This window comes from Misgurnus anguillicaudatus, chromosome 7 (assembly GCF_027580225.2).
Source record: "Misgurnus anguillicaudatus chromosome 7, ASM2758022v2, whole genome shotgun sequence".
In the NCBI taxonomy this organism is placed as follows: Eukaryota; Metazoa; Chordata; class Actinopteri; order Cypriniformes; family Cobitidae; genus Misgurnus; species Misgurnus anguillicaudatus.
In genome coordinates, this window is record NC_073343.2 from 21,693,693 (window position 1) to 21,709,614 (window position 15,922).

Consider the following 15,922-nt stretch of genomic DNA (forward strand, 5'->3'; position numbering starts at 1 on the left):
GGTTGATGCAATAATGGTTCTGAAGCTGTACCTCGGTCATTCTTTGATCAATTGTAATTAAATTTGGTACACTTCATGTTGACCATGAACTGGGGGTCCATATCAAATTTGGTGACAGCGCCACCTATGGGTCATGAGATATGAAAATAGGCTATTTTTGCCCATAACTTCTGAACTGTTTGTCAGAAAATTATGATCTTGATGTCTATGGATTGCTTACATCATGCCGCATCTGTCGATGTGTATAATGGCGGGTTTGACCAAACCGCCTGTCCGCCATTTTGAAATTTCAGATAAATTGTTATATTTTTTGAACTATTGGACATATCCGCGCAAAAAGTGGTAAGGAGCTTTGACATGATGTCCTGAAGGTACCTGGGAAGTCAGAGTACAGCGCCACCTAGGGATAATAAACTATAACAGTTCTTATGGAACCCTTTATAACTTTGGAATACTTTGTCTGATATCAATTTCTTTCTGAAATTGTATTCACTGGTTTATGCCGGTTGCAACGATACCTCATTTGTCATTTTCCAACATTCTGTTCATGTATTATTGTAAAGCATTTGGTAGATGATTTTTCCGCTACTCCTTTTACAAATTTTGTTTATTTTTTGCCAGGTTCTGCTCGTATAATGTTTGGAGCAATCTGCACAGAAATGACTGAACAGATTTTTGATATTCTGTTCTCTTTCTTAGAAATACCACTCCAAAGTTGACCGTGCCTGTGACGTTGTCTATTTGCCATAGTAAATTAATATAACTGTATATTACATTGTATAGCATTACTATACATAATGATCTGCTTGTCTTCAATTTCACTTGAACTCATGTACATTGTATTTATGTTATTTCTACTTCTGCTGTGTCTATTCTGCATCTTTGGTGATTGACATATGTCAATCCTTGCAGATATCTAATCTTTTTCTGCTGTCCCATGAACTGTGTCAACTGAGTGGCGCATCCAGGAAAGCACATGCATTGAGATTCTGAGTTCTTGGGTTCAAATCCCACCTGAGTCGTATATTAGGTTTTTCTATTAATGTTTTGTTCTTTCTCATCAATTCTTCTCAACCTGTCTGTAGTTCACATATGTTATATTTTTCCATGTTTGCTGTTGTTGCTCTGCATTGTGGTGGTTCTGCTCTATGATTCCTGAGCCTTGCGTGTTTGATGCGCTTTATGGTGCTTGCTGTGCTTTGTGAGTTTGCTGTCTTTGTGTGCTTGCTGTGCTTTGTGAGTTTGCTGTCTTTGTGTGCTTGCTGTGCTTTGTGAGCTTGCTGTGCTTTGTGTGCTTGCTGTGCTTTGTGAGCTTGCTGTGCTTTGTGTGCTTGCTGTGCTTTGTGTGCTTGCTGTGCTTTGTGTGCTTGCTGTGCTTTGTGTGCTTGCTGTGCTTTGTGTGCTTGCTGTGCTTTATGAGCATGCTGTGCTTTGTGAGCTTAATGTGCTTTGTGTGCTTGCTGTGCTTTTTGAGCTTGCTGTGCTTTGTGTGCTTGCTGTGCTTGGTGAGCTTGCTGTGCATTTTGAGCTTGCTGTGCTTTGTCAGCTTGCTGTGCTTGGTGTGCTTGCTATGCTTGGTGTGCTTGCTGTGCTTGGTGAGCTTGCTGTGGTTTGTGAGCTTGTTGTGCTTTGTGTTTGATGTGCTTTGTGTGCTTGCTGTGTTTTGTGAGCTTACTGTGCTTTGTGTGCTTGCTATGCTTTGTGAGCTTGCTATGCTTTGTGAACTTGCTGTGCTTTGTGTGCTTGCTGTGCTTTGTATGCTTACTGTGCTTTGTGAGCTTGCTGTGCTTTGTGAGCTTACTGTGCTTTGTGTGCCTGCTATGCTTTGTGTGCTGGCTGTGCTTTGTGTGCTTGGTGAGCTTGTTGTGCTTTGTGTGCTTGCTGTGCTTTGTGAGCTTGCTGTGATTTGTGAGCTTGCTGTGTTTTGTGTGCTTGCTGTGCTTGCTTTGGGTGCTCATTATTGCGCTGAAGGTGCTTGGCCCCGAGTTGCTGCTTGCAGCTATATTTAGGGGCCAAGCACCTATGGTGCTATGGCACCTATTGGAATTGTTAGTATTATTATTATTATTATTCTGCTTCCTCTTCTTAGCCATTGGTGTCTATGGCAGCCCTATGAACCGTACATAGGAAAATGATGAAATTTGGCACAGTTGTAGAGGTGGTCCTGAAAAGTCAAGTGACCAAAAATGGGGTCTCTAGAAGTAACTCTATAGCGCCACCATCAGCTCAAAAATTCAATGTTCAAATGGTTATAACTGCTGATCCGCTTGATCTATGAAAATTCTACTTAGTACACGTGATTGCTCTCCTCATGCTTGTTGTTTTTAATACCTTACAGTAAAACTCCACCCATTACAGTAGCTGCCATTTTGAAATGTACAGTATTCCGTTTTTTCGCTACTCCTCCTTCAAATGTGGTTCAATTCTTATGAGATTTGGCACAGATGATCTTTGGAGTAAGCTGCATAGAAATGACCGAACAGAATTTTGATTTTTATCTTTGTTCAAAAATAATAAATGCGCAAACTTAACGAGGTTGACACAAAAATGGTTCTGAAGCTGTAGCTCAGTCATTCTTTGATCAATTGACATGAAATTTTGTACACTTCATGTGGACCATGAACATGGGGTCCATGCCAAATTTGGTGACAGCGCCACCTATGGGTCATGAGATAATAAAATAGGCTATTTTTGCCCATAACTTCTAAACTGTTTGTCAGAAAATTATGATCTTGATGTCTATGGATTGCTTACCTCATGCCGCATCTGTTGATGTGTATTATGCCGGGTTTGACCGAACCGCATGTCCGCCATTTTGAAATTTCACATAATATGTTATATTTTTTTAACTATTGGACATATCCGCACAAAAAATAGAAAGGAGCTTCGACATGATGTCCTGAAGGTACCTGGGAAGTCAGAGTACAGCGCCACCTAGGGGTTATAAACTATAACAGTTCTTATGGAACTGCTTATAACTTTTGAATACTTTGTCTGATATTATATTTTTGCCATCTTTACTCTTGTTGCTCCGCACTGCAGTGGTTCTGCTCTGCATTTGCTTTGCTTCGGGTTCGGGCTCTGTATTGCGGGCTTTCTGCGCTTTGCGCATTTGCTGCGTCGTGCGGTTTTTGCTGTGCTTTGGGTGCTCATTGCGCTGAAGGTGCTTGACCCCGTATCGCTGCTTGCAGCTATATTGGTCATTGTTTCTGTTAGTAAATTTTTCTTCTTCCCCAATGGGAGTCTATGGCAGCCCTATGAACCGTATGTAGGAAAATGATGAAATTTGGCACAGTTGTAGTGGTGGTCATAAATAGTCATGTGACCAAAAATGGGGTCTCTAGCAGTAACTCTATAGCGCCACCATCAGCTCAAAAATTCAATGTTCAAATGGTTATAACTGCTGATCCATTAGATCTATGAAAATTTTACTTAGTACACGTGATTGCTCTCATCCCGCTTATTGAATTTGATACTTTACAGTAAGACTCCACCCATTACAGTAGCGGCCATTTTGAAATGTACAGTATTTCGTTTTTTCGCTACTCCTCCTTCAAATTTGGTTCATATCTTATGAGATTTGGAACAGGTGATCTTTGGAGTGAGCCGCATAGAAATGACCGAACAGAATTTTGATTTTTTTCTTTATTCAAAAGTAATTAATGCGTGAACTTAACAAGATTGACGCAAAATTGGTTCTGAAGCTGTATCTCGGTCATTCTTTGATCAATCGAGATGAAATTTGGTACACTTCATGTCGACCATGAACTGTGGGTCCATGCTAAATTTGGTGACAGCGCCACCTATGGGTCATGAGATATGAAAAAAGGCTATTTTTGTGCATAACTTCTGAATTGTTTGTCAGAAAATTATGATATTGATGCTTACGGATTCCTTGGCTCATGCCGCATCTGTCGATGTGTATTATGCCGGGATTGACCGAACCGTCTGTCCGCCATTTGGAAATTTGTGTTCAATTGCTATAACTTTTGAAGTATCGGATATATCGGCGAAAAAATCGGTAGGGAGCTTCGGCAAGATGTCCTGAGGGTACCTGGGAAATCAGAGTACAGCGCCATCTATGAGTTATAAACTATAACCGTTCTTATTGAACTGCTTATAACTTCTGAATTCTTTGTATGGCATGTAAGCTCTTTTCTGCTGCACCTTGAGCTGTGTCTACTGAGTGGTGCAACTGTTAAGGCATACGCATAGAGATCCTGGGTTCATGGTTTCGAATCCCGCCTGAGGCAGGTGTTAATTTCTTCTATTAAAGTTTTGTTCTTTCCCACTTATTCTTCTTGACCTGTCTGTAGTTCACATATGTTCTATTTTTGCCATGTTTTCTGTTGCTGCTCTGCACTGCGGTGGTTCTGCTCTGTCATTGCTACGCTTTGGGTTCTTTGCTGAGCCTTGTGTTCTTGATGCACCTTGGGTGCTCAATGCGCCCTGAGTGATTGATAAGTTGTATGTTTCTTGCTGTGCTTTTGGTGCTCATTGCGCTGATGGTGCTTGGCCCCGTATCGCTGCTTGCAGCTATATTTGTTAGTATTATTAGGGGTCAAGCACCGAAGGTGCTGTGACACCTATTGGAATTGTTAGTATTATTATTATTATTATTCTGCTTCCTCTTCTTAGCCATAGGCGTCTATGGCAGCCCTACGAACCGTACATAGGAAAATGATGAAATTTGGCACAGTTGTAGTGGTGGTCTTGAAAAGTCATGTGACCAAAAATGGGGTCTCTAGTACTAACTCTATAGCGCCACCAGCAGTGCAAAAATTCAATGTTCAAATGGTTATAACTGCTGATCCGCTTGATCTATGAAAATTCTACTTAGTACACGTGATTGCTCTCCTCATGCTTGTTGTTTTTAATACCTTACAGTAAAACTCCACCCAATACAGTAGTGGCCATTTTGAAATGTACAGTATTCCATTTATTCGCTACTCCTCTTTCAAATTTGGTTCAATTGTTATGAAATTTGGCACAGGTGAACTTTGGAGTGAGCCGCACAGAAATGACCAAACCGAATTTGGATATTTATCTTTGTTCAAAAGTAATAAATGCGCAAACTTAACGAGGTTGACACAAAAATTGTTCTGAGGCTGTATCTATGTCATTCTTTCATCAATTGAAATGAAATTTCGCACACGTCATGTCGACCATAAACTGGGGGTCCATGCCAAATTTGGTGACAGCGCCACCTATGGGTCATGAGATATGGAAAATGGCTTTTTTTGCCCATAACTACTGAAATGTTTGTCAGAAAATTATGATCTTGGTGTTTACGGATTCCTTGGCTCATGCCGAATATGTCGATATGTATTATGTCGGGTTTGACCACACCACCTGTCCGTCATTTTGAAATTGGTCATAAATTGTTATATCTTTTGAACTATTGGACATATTCGTGCAAAAATAGCTAGGGAGCTTCGGCATGATGTCCTGAAGTTACCTGGGAAGTCAGAGTACAGCGCCACCTAGGGGTTATAAACTATAACAGTTCTTATAGAACTGCTTATATCTTCAGAATACTTTGACTGATATACATTTTCTTTGTGACATTTTATTCACTGGTTTTTGCCGATCGCAACAATACCTTGTTTGGCATTTTCCATCATTCTGTTCATGTGTTATTGTAAAGCATATGGTAAATGATTTTTTCGCTACTCCTTTTACAAATTTTGTTTATTTTATGCCAGGTTCTGCTTGTATAATGTTTGGAGCAATCCGCACAGACGTGACTGAACATATTTTTCTGCTGAATGTCAAATTTTTTAGAAATACCTCTGTAAAGCGGACCATGCCTGTCATGCTGTCCCTTTGTCATATTAAAAAGAATCTGACAAAATTTGCCCATGTTGTTCATTATTGTACAAAATGTTCTAAACGAATTCAGTGCCATTTCAGTTATCTGATTGCCCTACACTTTGTATTTCTGTTTATTTTTGCTTTGTTGTGTTATTTCTGCCCTTTCAGTGATTGGCATGTCAATGTTTGCAGCTTTGAAGCCTCTTTTCCACAGACTTTCAACCCATGATTCCTCAGTGGCGCATGCAGTTAGTGCTGTGCTTTGAGAACCTGAGTTCATGGGTTCAAATCCCATGTGCAGTGGTTTTTTGTCTTAACTTTTTTTCTCACTTAAGTTTTGTGATTTTCATACTATACATTGTATTTCAGTTATTTGTGCTCTCTGTTGTCATTTCTACACTTTTGGTAATTACTGGATATCAATGTTTATAGCTGTAAAGCTGTATTCTATAGCTTGGACACACCAAATCAGTGGTTTAGTCAGTTACTCAGTGGCGCATGCGGTTAGTGCTGTGATTTGGGAACATGAGGTCATGGGTTCGAAACCCAGCTCTTACTTTCACTTATTGAGATTTCCTTTTGTGTTCCCTTTAACACGTTCTTCTCGACCTGTCTGGTTTTCCACACGTGTTATATTTTTGAAATCTTTTCTGTTGTTGCTCCGCACTGCAGTGGTTCTGCTCAGCATTTGATTTGCTTCAGGTTCGGGCTCTGTATTGCGCGCTTACTGCGCTTTGCGCATTTGCTGCATCGTGTGGTTTTTGCTGTGCTTTGGGTGCTCATTGCGCTGAAGGTGCTTGACCCTGCAATTGCTGCTTGCAGCTATATTTATTATTATTATTATTCTGCTTCCTCTTCTTAGCCATAGGCGTCTATGGCAGCCCTATGAACCGTACATAGGAAAATGATGAAATTTGGCACAGTTGTAGTGGTGGTCTTAAAAAGTCATGTGACCAAAAATGGGGTCTCTAGTACTAACTCTATAGCGCCACCAGCAGTGCAAAAATTCAATGTTCAAATGGTTATAACTGCTGATCCGCTTGATCTATGAAAATTCTTCTTAGTACACGTGATTGTTCTCCTCATGCTTGTTGTTTTTAATACCTTACAGTAAAACTCCACCCATTACAGTAGTGGCCATTTTGAAATGTACAGTATTCCATTTATTCGCTACTCTTCCTTCAAATTTGGTTCAATTGTTATGAAATTTGGCACAGGTGAACTTTGGAGTGAGCCGCACAGAAATGACCAAACAGAATTTTGATATTTATCTTTGTTCAAAAGTAATAAATGCGCAAACTTAACGAGGTTGACACAAAAATAGTTCTGAGGCTGTATCTCTGTCATTCTTTCATCAATCGAAATGAAATTTCGTACACGTCATGTCGACCATAAACTGGGGGTCCATGCCAAATTTGGTGACAGCGCCACCTATGGGTCATGAGATATGGAAAATGGCTTTTTTTGCCCATAACTACTGAAATGTTTGTCAGAAAATTATGATCTTGGTGTTTACGGATTCCTTGGCTCATGCCGAATCTGTCGATATGTATTATGTCGGGTTTGACCACACCACCTGTCCGCCATTTTGAAATTGGTCATAAATTGTTATATCTTTTGAACTATTGGACATATTCGTGCAAAAATAGTTAGGGAGCTTCGGCATGATGTCCTGAAGTTACCTGGGAAGTCAGAGTACAGCGCCACCTAGGGGTTATAAACTATAACAGTTCTTATAGAACTGCTTATATCTTCAGAATACTTTGACTGATATACATTTTCTTTGTGACATTTTATTCACTGGTTTTTGCCAATCGCAACAATACCTTGTTTGGCATTTTCCATCATTCTGTTCATGTGTTATTGTAAAGCATATGGTAAATGATTTTTTCGCTACTCCTTTTACAAATTTTGTTTATTTTATGCCAGGTTCTGCTTGTATAATGTTTGGAGCAATCCGCACAGACGTGACTGAAAAGATTTTTCTGCTGAGTGTCAAATGTTTGAGAAATACCTCTGTAAAGCGGACCATGCCTGTCATGCTGTCCCTTTGTCATATTAAAAAGACTCTGACAATATTTGCCCATGTTGTTCATTATTGTGCAAAATGTTCTTCACGAATTCAGTGCCATTTAAGTTATCTGATTGCCCTACACTTTGTATTTCTGTTTATTTTTGCTTTGTTGTGTTATTTGTGCCCTTTCAGTGATTGGCATGTCAATGTTTGCAGCTTTGAAGCCTCTTTTCCACAGCCTTTCAACCCATGATTCCTCAGTGGCACATGCGGTTAGTGCTGTGCTTTGAGAACCTGAGTTCATGGGTTCAAATCCCATGTGCAGTGGTTTTTTGTCTTAACTTTTTTTCTCACTTAAGTTTTGTGATTTTCATACTATACATTGTATTTCAGTTATTTGTGCTCTCTGTTGTCATTTCTACACTTTTGGTAATTGCTGGATATCAATGTTTATAGCTGTAAAGCTGTATTCTATAGCTTGGACACACCAACTCAGTGGTTTAATCATTTACTCAGTGGCGCATGCGGTTAGTGCTGTGCTTTGGGAACATGAGGTCATGGGTTTGAATCCCAGCTCTTACTTTCACTTATCGAGATTTCCTTTTGTGTTCCCTTTAACACGTTCTTCTCGACCTGTCTGGTTTTCCACACGTGTTATATTTTTGAAATCTTTTCTGTTGTTGCTCCGCACTGCAGTTGTTCTGCTCTGCATTTGCTGTGCTTCGGGTTCGGGCTCTGTATTGCGCGCTTTCTGCGCTTTGCGCATTTGCTGCGTCGTGTGGTTTTTGCTGTGCTTTGGGTGCTCATTGCGCTGAAGGTGCTTGACCCCGCAATTGCTGCTTGCAGCTATATTCTCCTTTGTTTCCAAACCACGACAAACGCCAGTCCTTCTTCCCTGCAGAATGCAATAAATCCGCATAACCAATCACAGCGCACCATTCCACGCATTGTAAACAATAATGGTGGCGCTTTGAATACACACAGAATCTTAGTTTTCCTCATCTACTTTGTACTTCGTGATCAACAAACAAACAAAACAAAAAGTCATTTTGATGGCATTGATAAACCTGTGGTGGTTTTCTGTGGCGGGAAAAAAGTATAAGCCATTTTTTGAAAGGCACTCGGGCGAAGGAAAAATGCCGGCTGTTGCTTGTTCTCACAGAACAGCATCAAGCTTCTGTCATGCTAACACATTGACCACAGGGGATCTTATGAAAAACATTTCCAGTGTTTTACTCAAAGTCAACGAAAATCGATCAGGACCAAAAAATCTTACAGCTGACCGCTGTCAAAAAGGTACAGCAACAACGTCTCGAGGATGACAGCAGCAATGACAGTGTTCTTAATATGACAAAGTAAATGTTTTGATTAATGCCATTAATGTTTTTTTAATCAGTGTATACCACTAGTCAACTAAATGAATATAACATGGCAAAGATGAATGCACATTTATATATTGATTCAACAGATTTATAGCATTTTGGGAAAAAAATCTGTTTTTATAAAATCTTTGAAAATCAAATTATGGATTTGAATTTTTAATGTGATTGTAAAGATGCTATGTGAAAGTTTGTAACAGAAAATAGTGGTTTTCATCTTGTCACTTTCTTGGTATAGAAAACACGTTTTGCCCAAATTAGTCAAAATGGATTTATTGCGTTTTAGAACCAAACTCTTCAAATACAACCTTATTGGAAAATGTTATACATCTGTTTTTAATAATTATACCACTGGGCTGTTGAATGCTTTATTCTGATTGGTTCCACGGGTGTTGATTATTTTCCTGTAAAAGGCACACATAATCTGTCAAATATCTTATTGTTTTGTAATGAGCAATGTTTTGTAATGTTTGTGGTAATCGTGGTACTTTGATTTATTTGAAAATAATGCACACTGAATAATATTTGAAGGAGTAAGATTTAAATGTCAAGCCCTCGGTGTGGGCCGGTAGATCACAGAAATCAATTGATCGATCGATTTAACCAACAGTATACATACTTTGACTGCCACATATTTTTACAATTTACTGAACACACAGGATATGTGTGTGTATGTGCGTGCATGCATGCATGTGTGTGTGTGTGTGTGTGTGTGGGCGTGTGTAAGTGTAAGTATTTGTGAGTGTGTCTGTGTGTGTAAGTGTAAGTGTGTACTGACCAACAGCTACCAGGTTATTTATGAAGGTGCAGAGAATGAGAAAGTGCAATTTCAGTCTATCCTGCCCTGGTCTCCTCTTAAAAACTGCTTTGAAAGAAAGCTTGGCGTACTTTAAGATAAACAGCCGAGAGTGGTCTACTTGGGCATCTTCCTCGACCGTATCCTCTTTATAGGTGACCGTAAATGTGTTTTTGGTCATCACAGGGTCTCTCAGCCATAGCACAATATAACTAAGTGCCAGAACATGACATCCAATGTAAGCCCCGAACGCTGCCTCAAGCCCATAATCCTGCTCCAAATATCCACCTAGTAGGAAGCCCACCATCCCTCCTACGAAGATCATCGACTCAGCCACCGCCATACGTAATGTGCGGCTGGAGTTGGAACCCATGGTCAAGTCGGCCAGGTAGCTGAAACAGCTGAGGAAGACAGAAACATGGCCACCGGTCAGGCCTGCTAGAGCGGCAGCCATCATGGTCCAGTAAACATTGATGTCCAACAGGTCTATAGCCAGTAACAAACCCCCACTCAGCAGGGATAGCAAAGATGGAAACGCCATGACCATGCGGCGTCCGGCGCGGTCCGACCAGGATCCCAGCAGTATTGCAGGGGGGATGGAGACCAGACTGAGGGTGACATTGAAGAAAAGGAGGATGTAAGATGCTTTTATCTGAACCTCTTCGTTGTCTTTGTGGGGCTCAGGATTACTGCAGATTGTGTCATTTTTAAGCAATTCCTGACAAACCTATGAAACACAAATGAGTAGGTAAATAGCCTGTTTGACACCACTGCATCTCATAAAAAGGTTAAACATTGAATTAGAGGTTGGAATGAAGTGTGACCTTGTAATGCATTTGTTTTTATTTCGTTTTTTGAATAAAGCCTTGTTTATTAATGATAATAAAACTAAATTAAAGTATTAAAAAAGTGCAACGGCTTGTCAAACAATATAGCGGGCGCAACAGTTGCTAAGAATTGATCTGTAACTTTTGAAAGCAAGATTTAGCAAAGCTTCAATTGATTTCTGTGAATCCACGACCCACACCGAAGGCTTGACATTTAAATCTTATTCTAGTTCCTTCAAATGTTATGAACTGAAAATCAGGTATTACTTCTTATGTCAGCTTTGAGGATTTTCTCAATTTTTTATTCAGTGTCAGTAATGATGCTCTAAGGCATTATGGGAATGATGCAGAACGGTGGCACTTACTCATCGTGCCAGGGGACCCTTCAGTTATCGTAAGTCGTCGTCTTACAGAATCTCCCGAACTGCATCCACACAAATATGATGATATCGAGAAGTAAATGGCGAGAATCAAGGCCATTAAGAGTGGCGTAGATGAGCGCTTTGCAATAAATGATTGGGCACTTTTTAATCTTTGAACGTTTTTTACTGCGCCGAGTTGCGCTCGTTCGTATGATATATTCATCCACGTTTTTTTCTGTGAGCTTTTTCTGAGAGTTCATTGGAAGGGTAAGAGAGTATTAAGAGAGAAAAGAAGGTAAGGACGCCTGCTTGTTAAAAATGAGACTTGAGTGTTAAAAACAGCTACACGATTTGCCGAGTAAACATAAGCCTTAAGCTAGTGCAAATATTTACAGGAATATTTATATTCATAAAATATATTCACGGAGAGCTTTTTCCTGCCATTTTACTTTCATATAATTAATGCGCTGGCATAAGTTAAATTACATTTAATATGTTATAATTTTATACATTAATGTATAATATTACTGTGCAGTGTTAGTCACCAGATTTGTTTTACTTTGCTGACATACACTCACTTAAAGGATTATTAGGAACACCATACTAATACTGTATTTGACCCCCTTTCGCCTTCAAAACTGCCTTAATTCTACATGGCATTGATTTAACAAGGTGCTGAAAGCATTCTTTAGAAATGTTGGTCCATATTGATATTGATATTGATGGAGATTTGTGGGAGGCACATCCAGGGCACGAATCTCCCGTTCCAGCACATCCCAAAGATGCTCTATTGGGTTGAGATCTGGTGACTGTGGGGGCCATTTTAGTACAGTGAACTCATTGTCATGTTCAAAAAACCAATTTAAAATGATTTGAGGTTTGCATGGTGCATTATCCTGCTGGAAATAGCCATCAGAGGATGGGTACAAGGTTGTCCTAAAGGGATGGACATGGTCAGAAACAATGCTCAGGTAGGCCGTGGCATTTAACAATGCCCAATTGGCACTAAGGGGCCTAAGTGTGCCAAGAAAACATCCCCCACACCATTACACCATTGCATTAATGAGAAACTGAACAGGTGTTCCTAATAATCCTTTAGGTGAGTGTATTTGCAGGGTGGTGGCAGGTGCTATAATGTTTCTCTTTTTAAAGAGGAAGTAGCATTTAGTTTACATCAGTTACAGTACACGTAAGGAAAAACGTCAAATAAGCTGTCACTTTCAAAAAGTACACATTTGCATCTAAAGGGTTCATATTAGTACCTCAAAGGTACATAATTACGGAATAGTGCATAGTAATACCTCAAAGGTCAAAAGTGAAAGCTGGATCTACATAAACAAATTACTTCAATTGTTAATACTTAAAGGGATAGTTTACCTTAAAATTAAAATTCTGTCATCATTTACTCATCCTCATGTTGTTTTAAACCTTTATTCTGATAAACACAAGAAGATATTTTGAAAAATGATGGTAAACACAAAGCAGATAGTGACCATTGACTTCCATAGTAGGAATAAAAAATATGATGGAATTTAATGGGTATTTTCAACTGTGTGCTTACCATCATTTCTCAAAATATTTTCTTCATCATTTATCACAATACTTCCAACATATTTTTTACTACTATGGAAGTCAATGGTCACTATCTGCTGTGTGTTTACCATCATTTCTCAAAATATCTTCTTTTGTGTTCATCAGAAAAAAGAAATTCATACAGAATTAGAACAACATTAGGATGAGTAAATAATGACAGAATTTTCATTTTAAGGTGAACTACCAGCCCAGTCTCACGAAATTACGTTATAGTCACTTTTTTATATATATATTTATTATAAATTATCAAGAATTTCCGTTTTTTTTTTTCGTGATCGTATAACGAATTCCTGTTTTCGTGTGATTATTACGTATTGGTTACTCAAACTGTTTTGTCCTATTTTCTTACCATTGTCGCTTTAGTTTAGGGTTAGATTTACATAAAATGACATCCCTATCCAGTGGTGTAGTGGTGCCTGGAAAAGTGGGTATATCCTTAATTTATGCCCCCATTTTTAAAATGTAGAAGTGGGTATACTCCATGCCATCCAATAAAAAAGTGGGTATTCTCCGTATACCTGCGTATACCCTGCACTACACCACTGTCCTTATCCAAACCCAACTCTAAAGGGGATCGCACACCGGCTGTGCAGCTCAGCGCTGCGCCGTTCTAAAAAAATCGAACACATTGTTTTCTATGAGCATACGCACACTGGCGCCGCCAGGTGGCGCCTGTCCGCGCCGCCTAGCTTTACAGTAACTCAGCAAGTTGCTCAAATCCCTGTCGCGCCACACACAGCACCACTCACATAGTTACAACATTAAATAACATCATATTTGTCCCAAATCATTAACGATTAATATTGGCTGTTAACGTATATTTTGCATTTTGAAGTAGACGCTATCTGACGAAGCTCGCGCTATTTAATGTGCACTTCCGGTTTACGATACCTCCGAGTTGTCCTAGATGCGACTCCACGCGGCGCAGAGCTGCGTGGCCTGTGTGCGACCCCCTTAACCCTAACGCCAGGCGACATATTAAAAAAAATGAAAAAATACTATAAACCAATACATAAAATGACATTCTAATGCAAGCACCAAATCTAAACCTAAACCGAAGCGACAATGGTTTGAAAATAGGAAAAAGCAGTAACCAATACGTTATAATCACACGAAAACAGGAATTCGTTATACGATCACAAAAAACACAGAATTTCGTGATAATATCATGAAAAAAGAATCAAAAATGTACGTGACCATATCACAAAACCTCATGAGACTGGGTAACTATCCCTTTCAAAAAATATATGTTAACTTAAATCTCTCACTTAATGTTTCTTTTTTTGTGTGTTACCAACTGAAGTAATTTTTTAAGATAATCTAACTTTCACTTTTTACAGTGTAGGCCACAAACTGGGTACCAAAAGTACCAAATGTATACATCTGTACCTAATATATCTATATCTAAACTGTATATATTAGGACATTTTTAAAATGTACTGTCCCAGTGACAGCTAAGGACCATTTTTGACCATTTCGTTTCTGACAGTGTACACAAGGCCTGATTTATTACTTTCTGTATGTGAGGCATATACACAGAGTGTATTAGTGGACCAAATGTTGGACAATCACATTGTACCCATCACAAATTAGTTTGAAAAGAAAATAACAAATAATACTTTAAATAAATATTCAGATGCTAAATCACCCTAATGTGTATGCACAGTTAAATCTCTTAAAAGGGAAAATATCATGAAAATCTAACTTTTTCCATATTTAAGTACAATAATTGGGTCCCCAGTGCTCATCTTAACCTAGATAAAGAGAAAAAGAACAACCCAGTAATTTAATTTCGGTTGACCATTCTCTGCAAGCATGTGAAAAAATAGGTAATTGAAATTTGGCTCCTCATGTGATGTCAGATGGGGATGATACTGCCCCTTAATCTGCACTATCCAACCACGGCACTGCTATTTAGTGCAGAGATCAACTTATTTGCATTTTAAAGGACACACCCAGAAATGGCACATTGTTGCTCACACGTACAAAGTGGGAATTTAAATATGCTATAATAAATTATTTATATGGCATTATGAGCTTGAACTTCACATTTATACTCTGGGACACCAAAGACTTATTTGACATCTTAAAAAAAGTATTGTGAAATGTCCCCTTTTAATATTAAAATATATTGCGTTACGATATACTATACACACACACAAAGCACAAGGTTAAAAGGATGACAGTGAATTATCTTAAGCACTGGCAACATTTAAGTTCAGCGTCCGAATACAGACTAATGTCAACGATTGTTTAATCTTTTGCATGAGTGATAGCGGAGCTTGTTGTTTTGCTCTACCGACTGTCATGGTCGGTTCGGCGTGATTAATGCCTGCTATAGTTTTGGGCTTTGAGTACATCTTGAGCTCTGCTGCTATTCTCCAAGCGCCCCGTGGTTTTGCTTCGGGCATTTCCGTTTTGTGTACTAGAACCGTACCCTGCTGACCTGTTTTCCAGGGCACAGAACCAAGCGCTGACTCTGTGGACAAACTTGATTAATGTTTCGCTTTTTGCTATCTCCTATTTTTTCTTTCCTTGTTTTTTATTGCGTACTTGCAAAATCCCCCACTGTGATATGAAGTACCGGCCCTCTTACCTTTGTGATAATCATCTGTTGATATGCAGGTGTCACGATGAAAGTGCCAGTCATGTAGAGGAAAATTACCGGCTCCACAGTAACAGTTCGCCTTAGTTTCTCTTTCCATGTCGACATATTCGGCTTAGCAGTAACTGTTAAAGGAAAAGGAAGGAAATGAGATCCAGTCTCTGTATTACAGCTGTGTTATGTTGAACGAATCCATGTCAACTGTCTGTATAGTCCAAAAAGAAATCATGAACAGGGGAATTGTCTTTTCCTGTTTAAATGATCTCTGAGGTTAGTCACATGCATGTCAGATGCAACACACACAACAACTGTCTGACTCAACATTCTCTTATCAGGTACTTTTTATTCATGGTTGTAAAAGTGACTTGGCCTTTATTTACACTGTGAACACATCCTCCACAGATTCACAAAGCATAAAGAAGAAGTAGACAGAATAGTGCTCTTTTTTTAGAGTGTGTGTTTTATGAAATCTCTGAAAAGCTTAAAATGTCTGTTTAATAGCAGAATGAGACGTAAGAATGATCATTTCAAT

At 39.1% G+C, this 15,922-nt stretch overlaps 1 protein-coding gene across 1 annotated transcript in view; it reads right to left on the reverse strand.

The window, feature by feature from the left end:
- LOC129417857 (proton-coupled folate transporter) overlaps positions 1-15,717 on the reverse strand; it is an 86,786-nt gene extending 71,069 nt beyond the window's left edge. The window contains exons 1-2 of the mRNA XM_055172722.2: positions 15,382-15,717; positions 9,986-10,730 (exon numbers count right to left, since the gene is read on the reverse strand). Of these exons, the coding sequence (XP_055028697.2) occupies positions 9,986-10,730; positions 15,382-15,498 (862 nt within the window). The 5' untranslated portion in view covers positions 15,499-15,717. The remainder of the gene's footprint in view (positions 1-9,985; positions 10,731-15,381) is intronic.
- Positions 15,718-15,922: the final 205 nt, after the last annotated feature.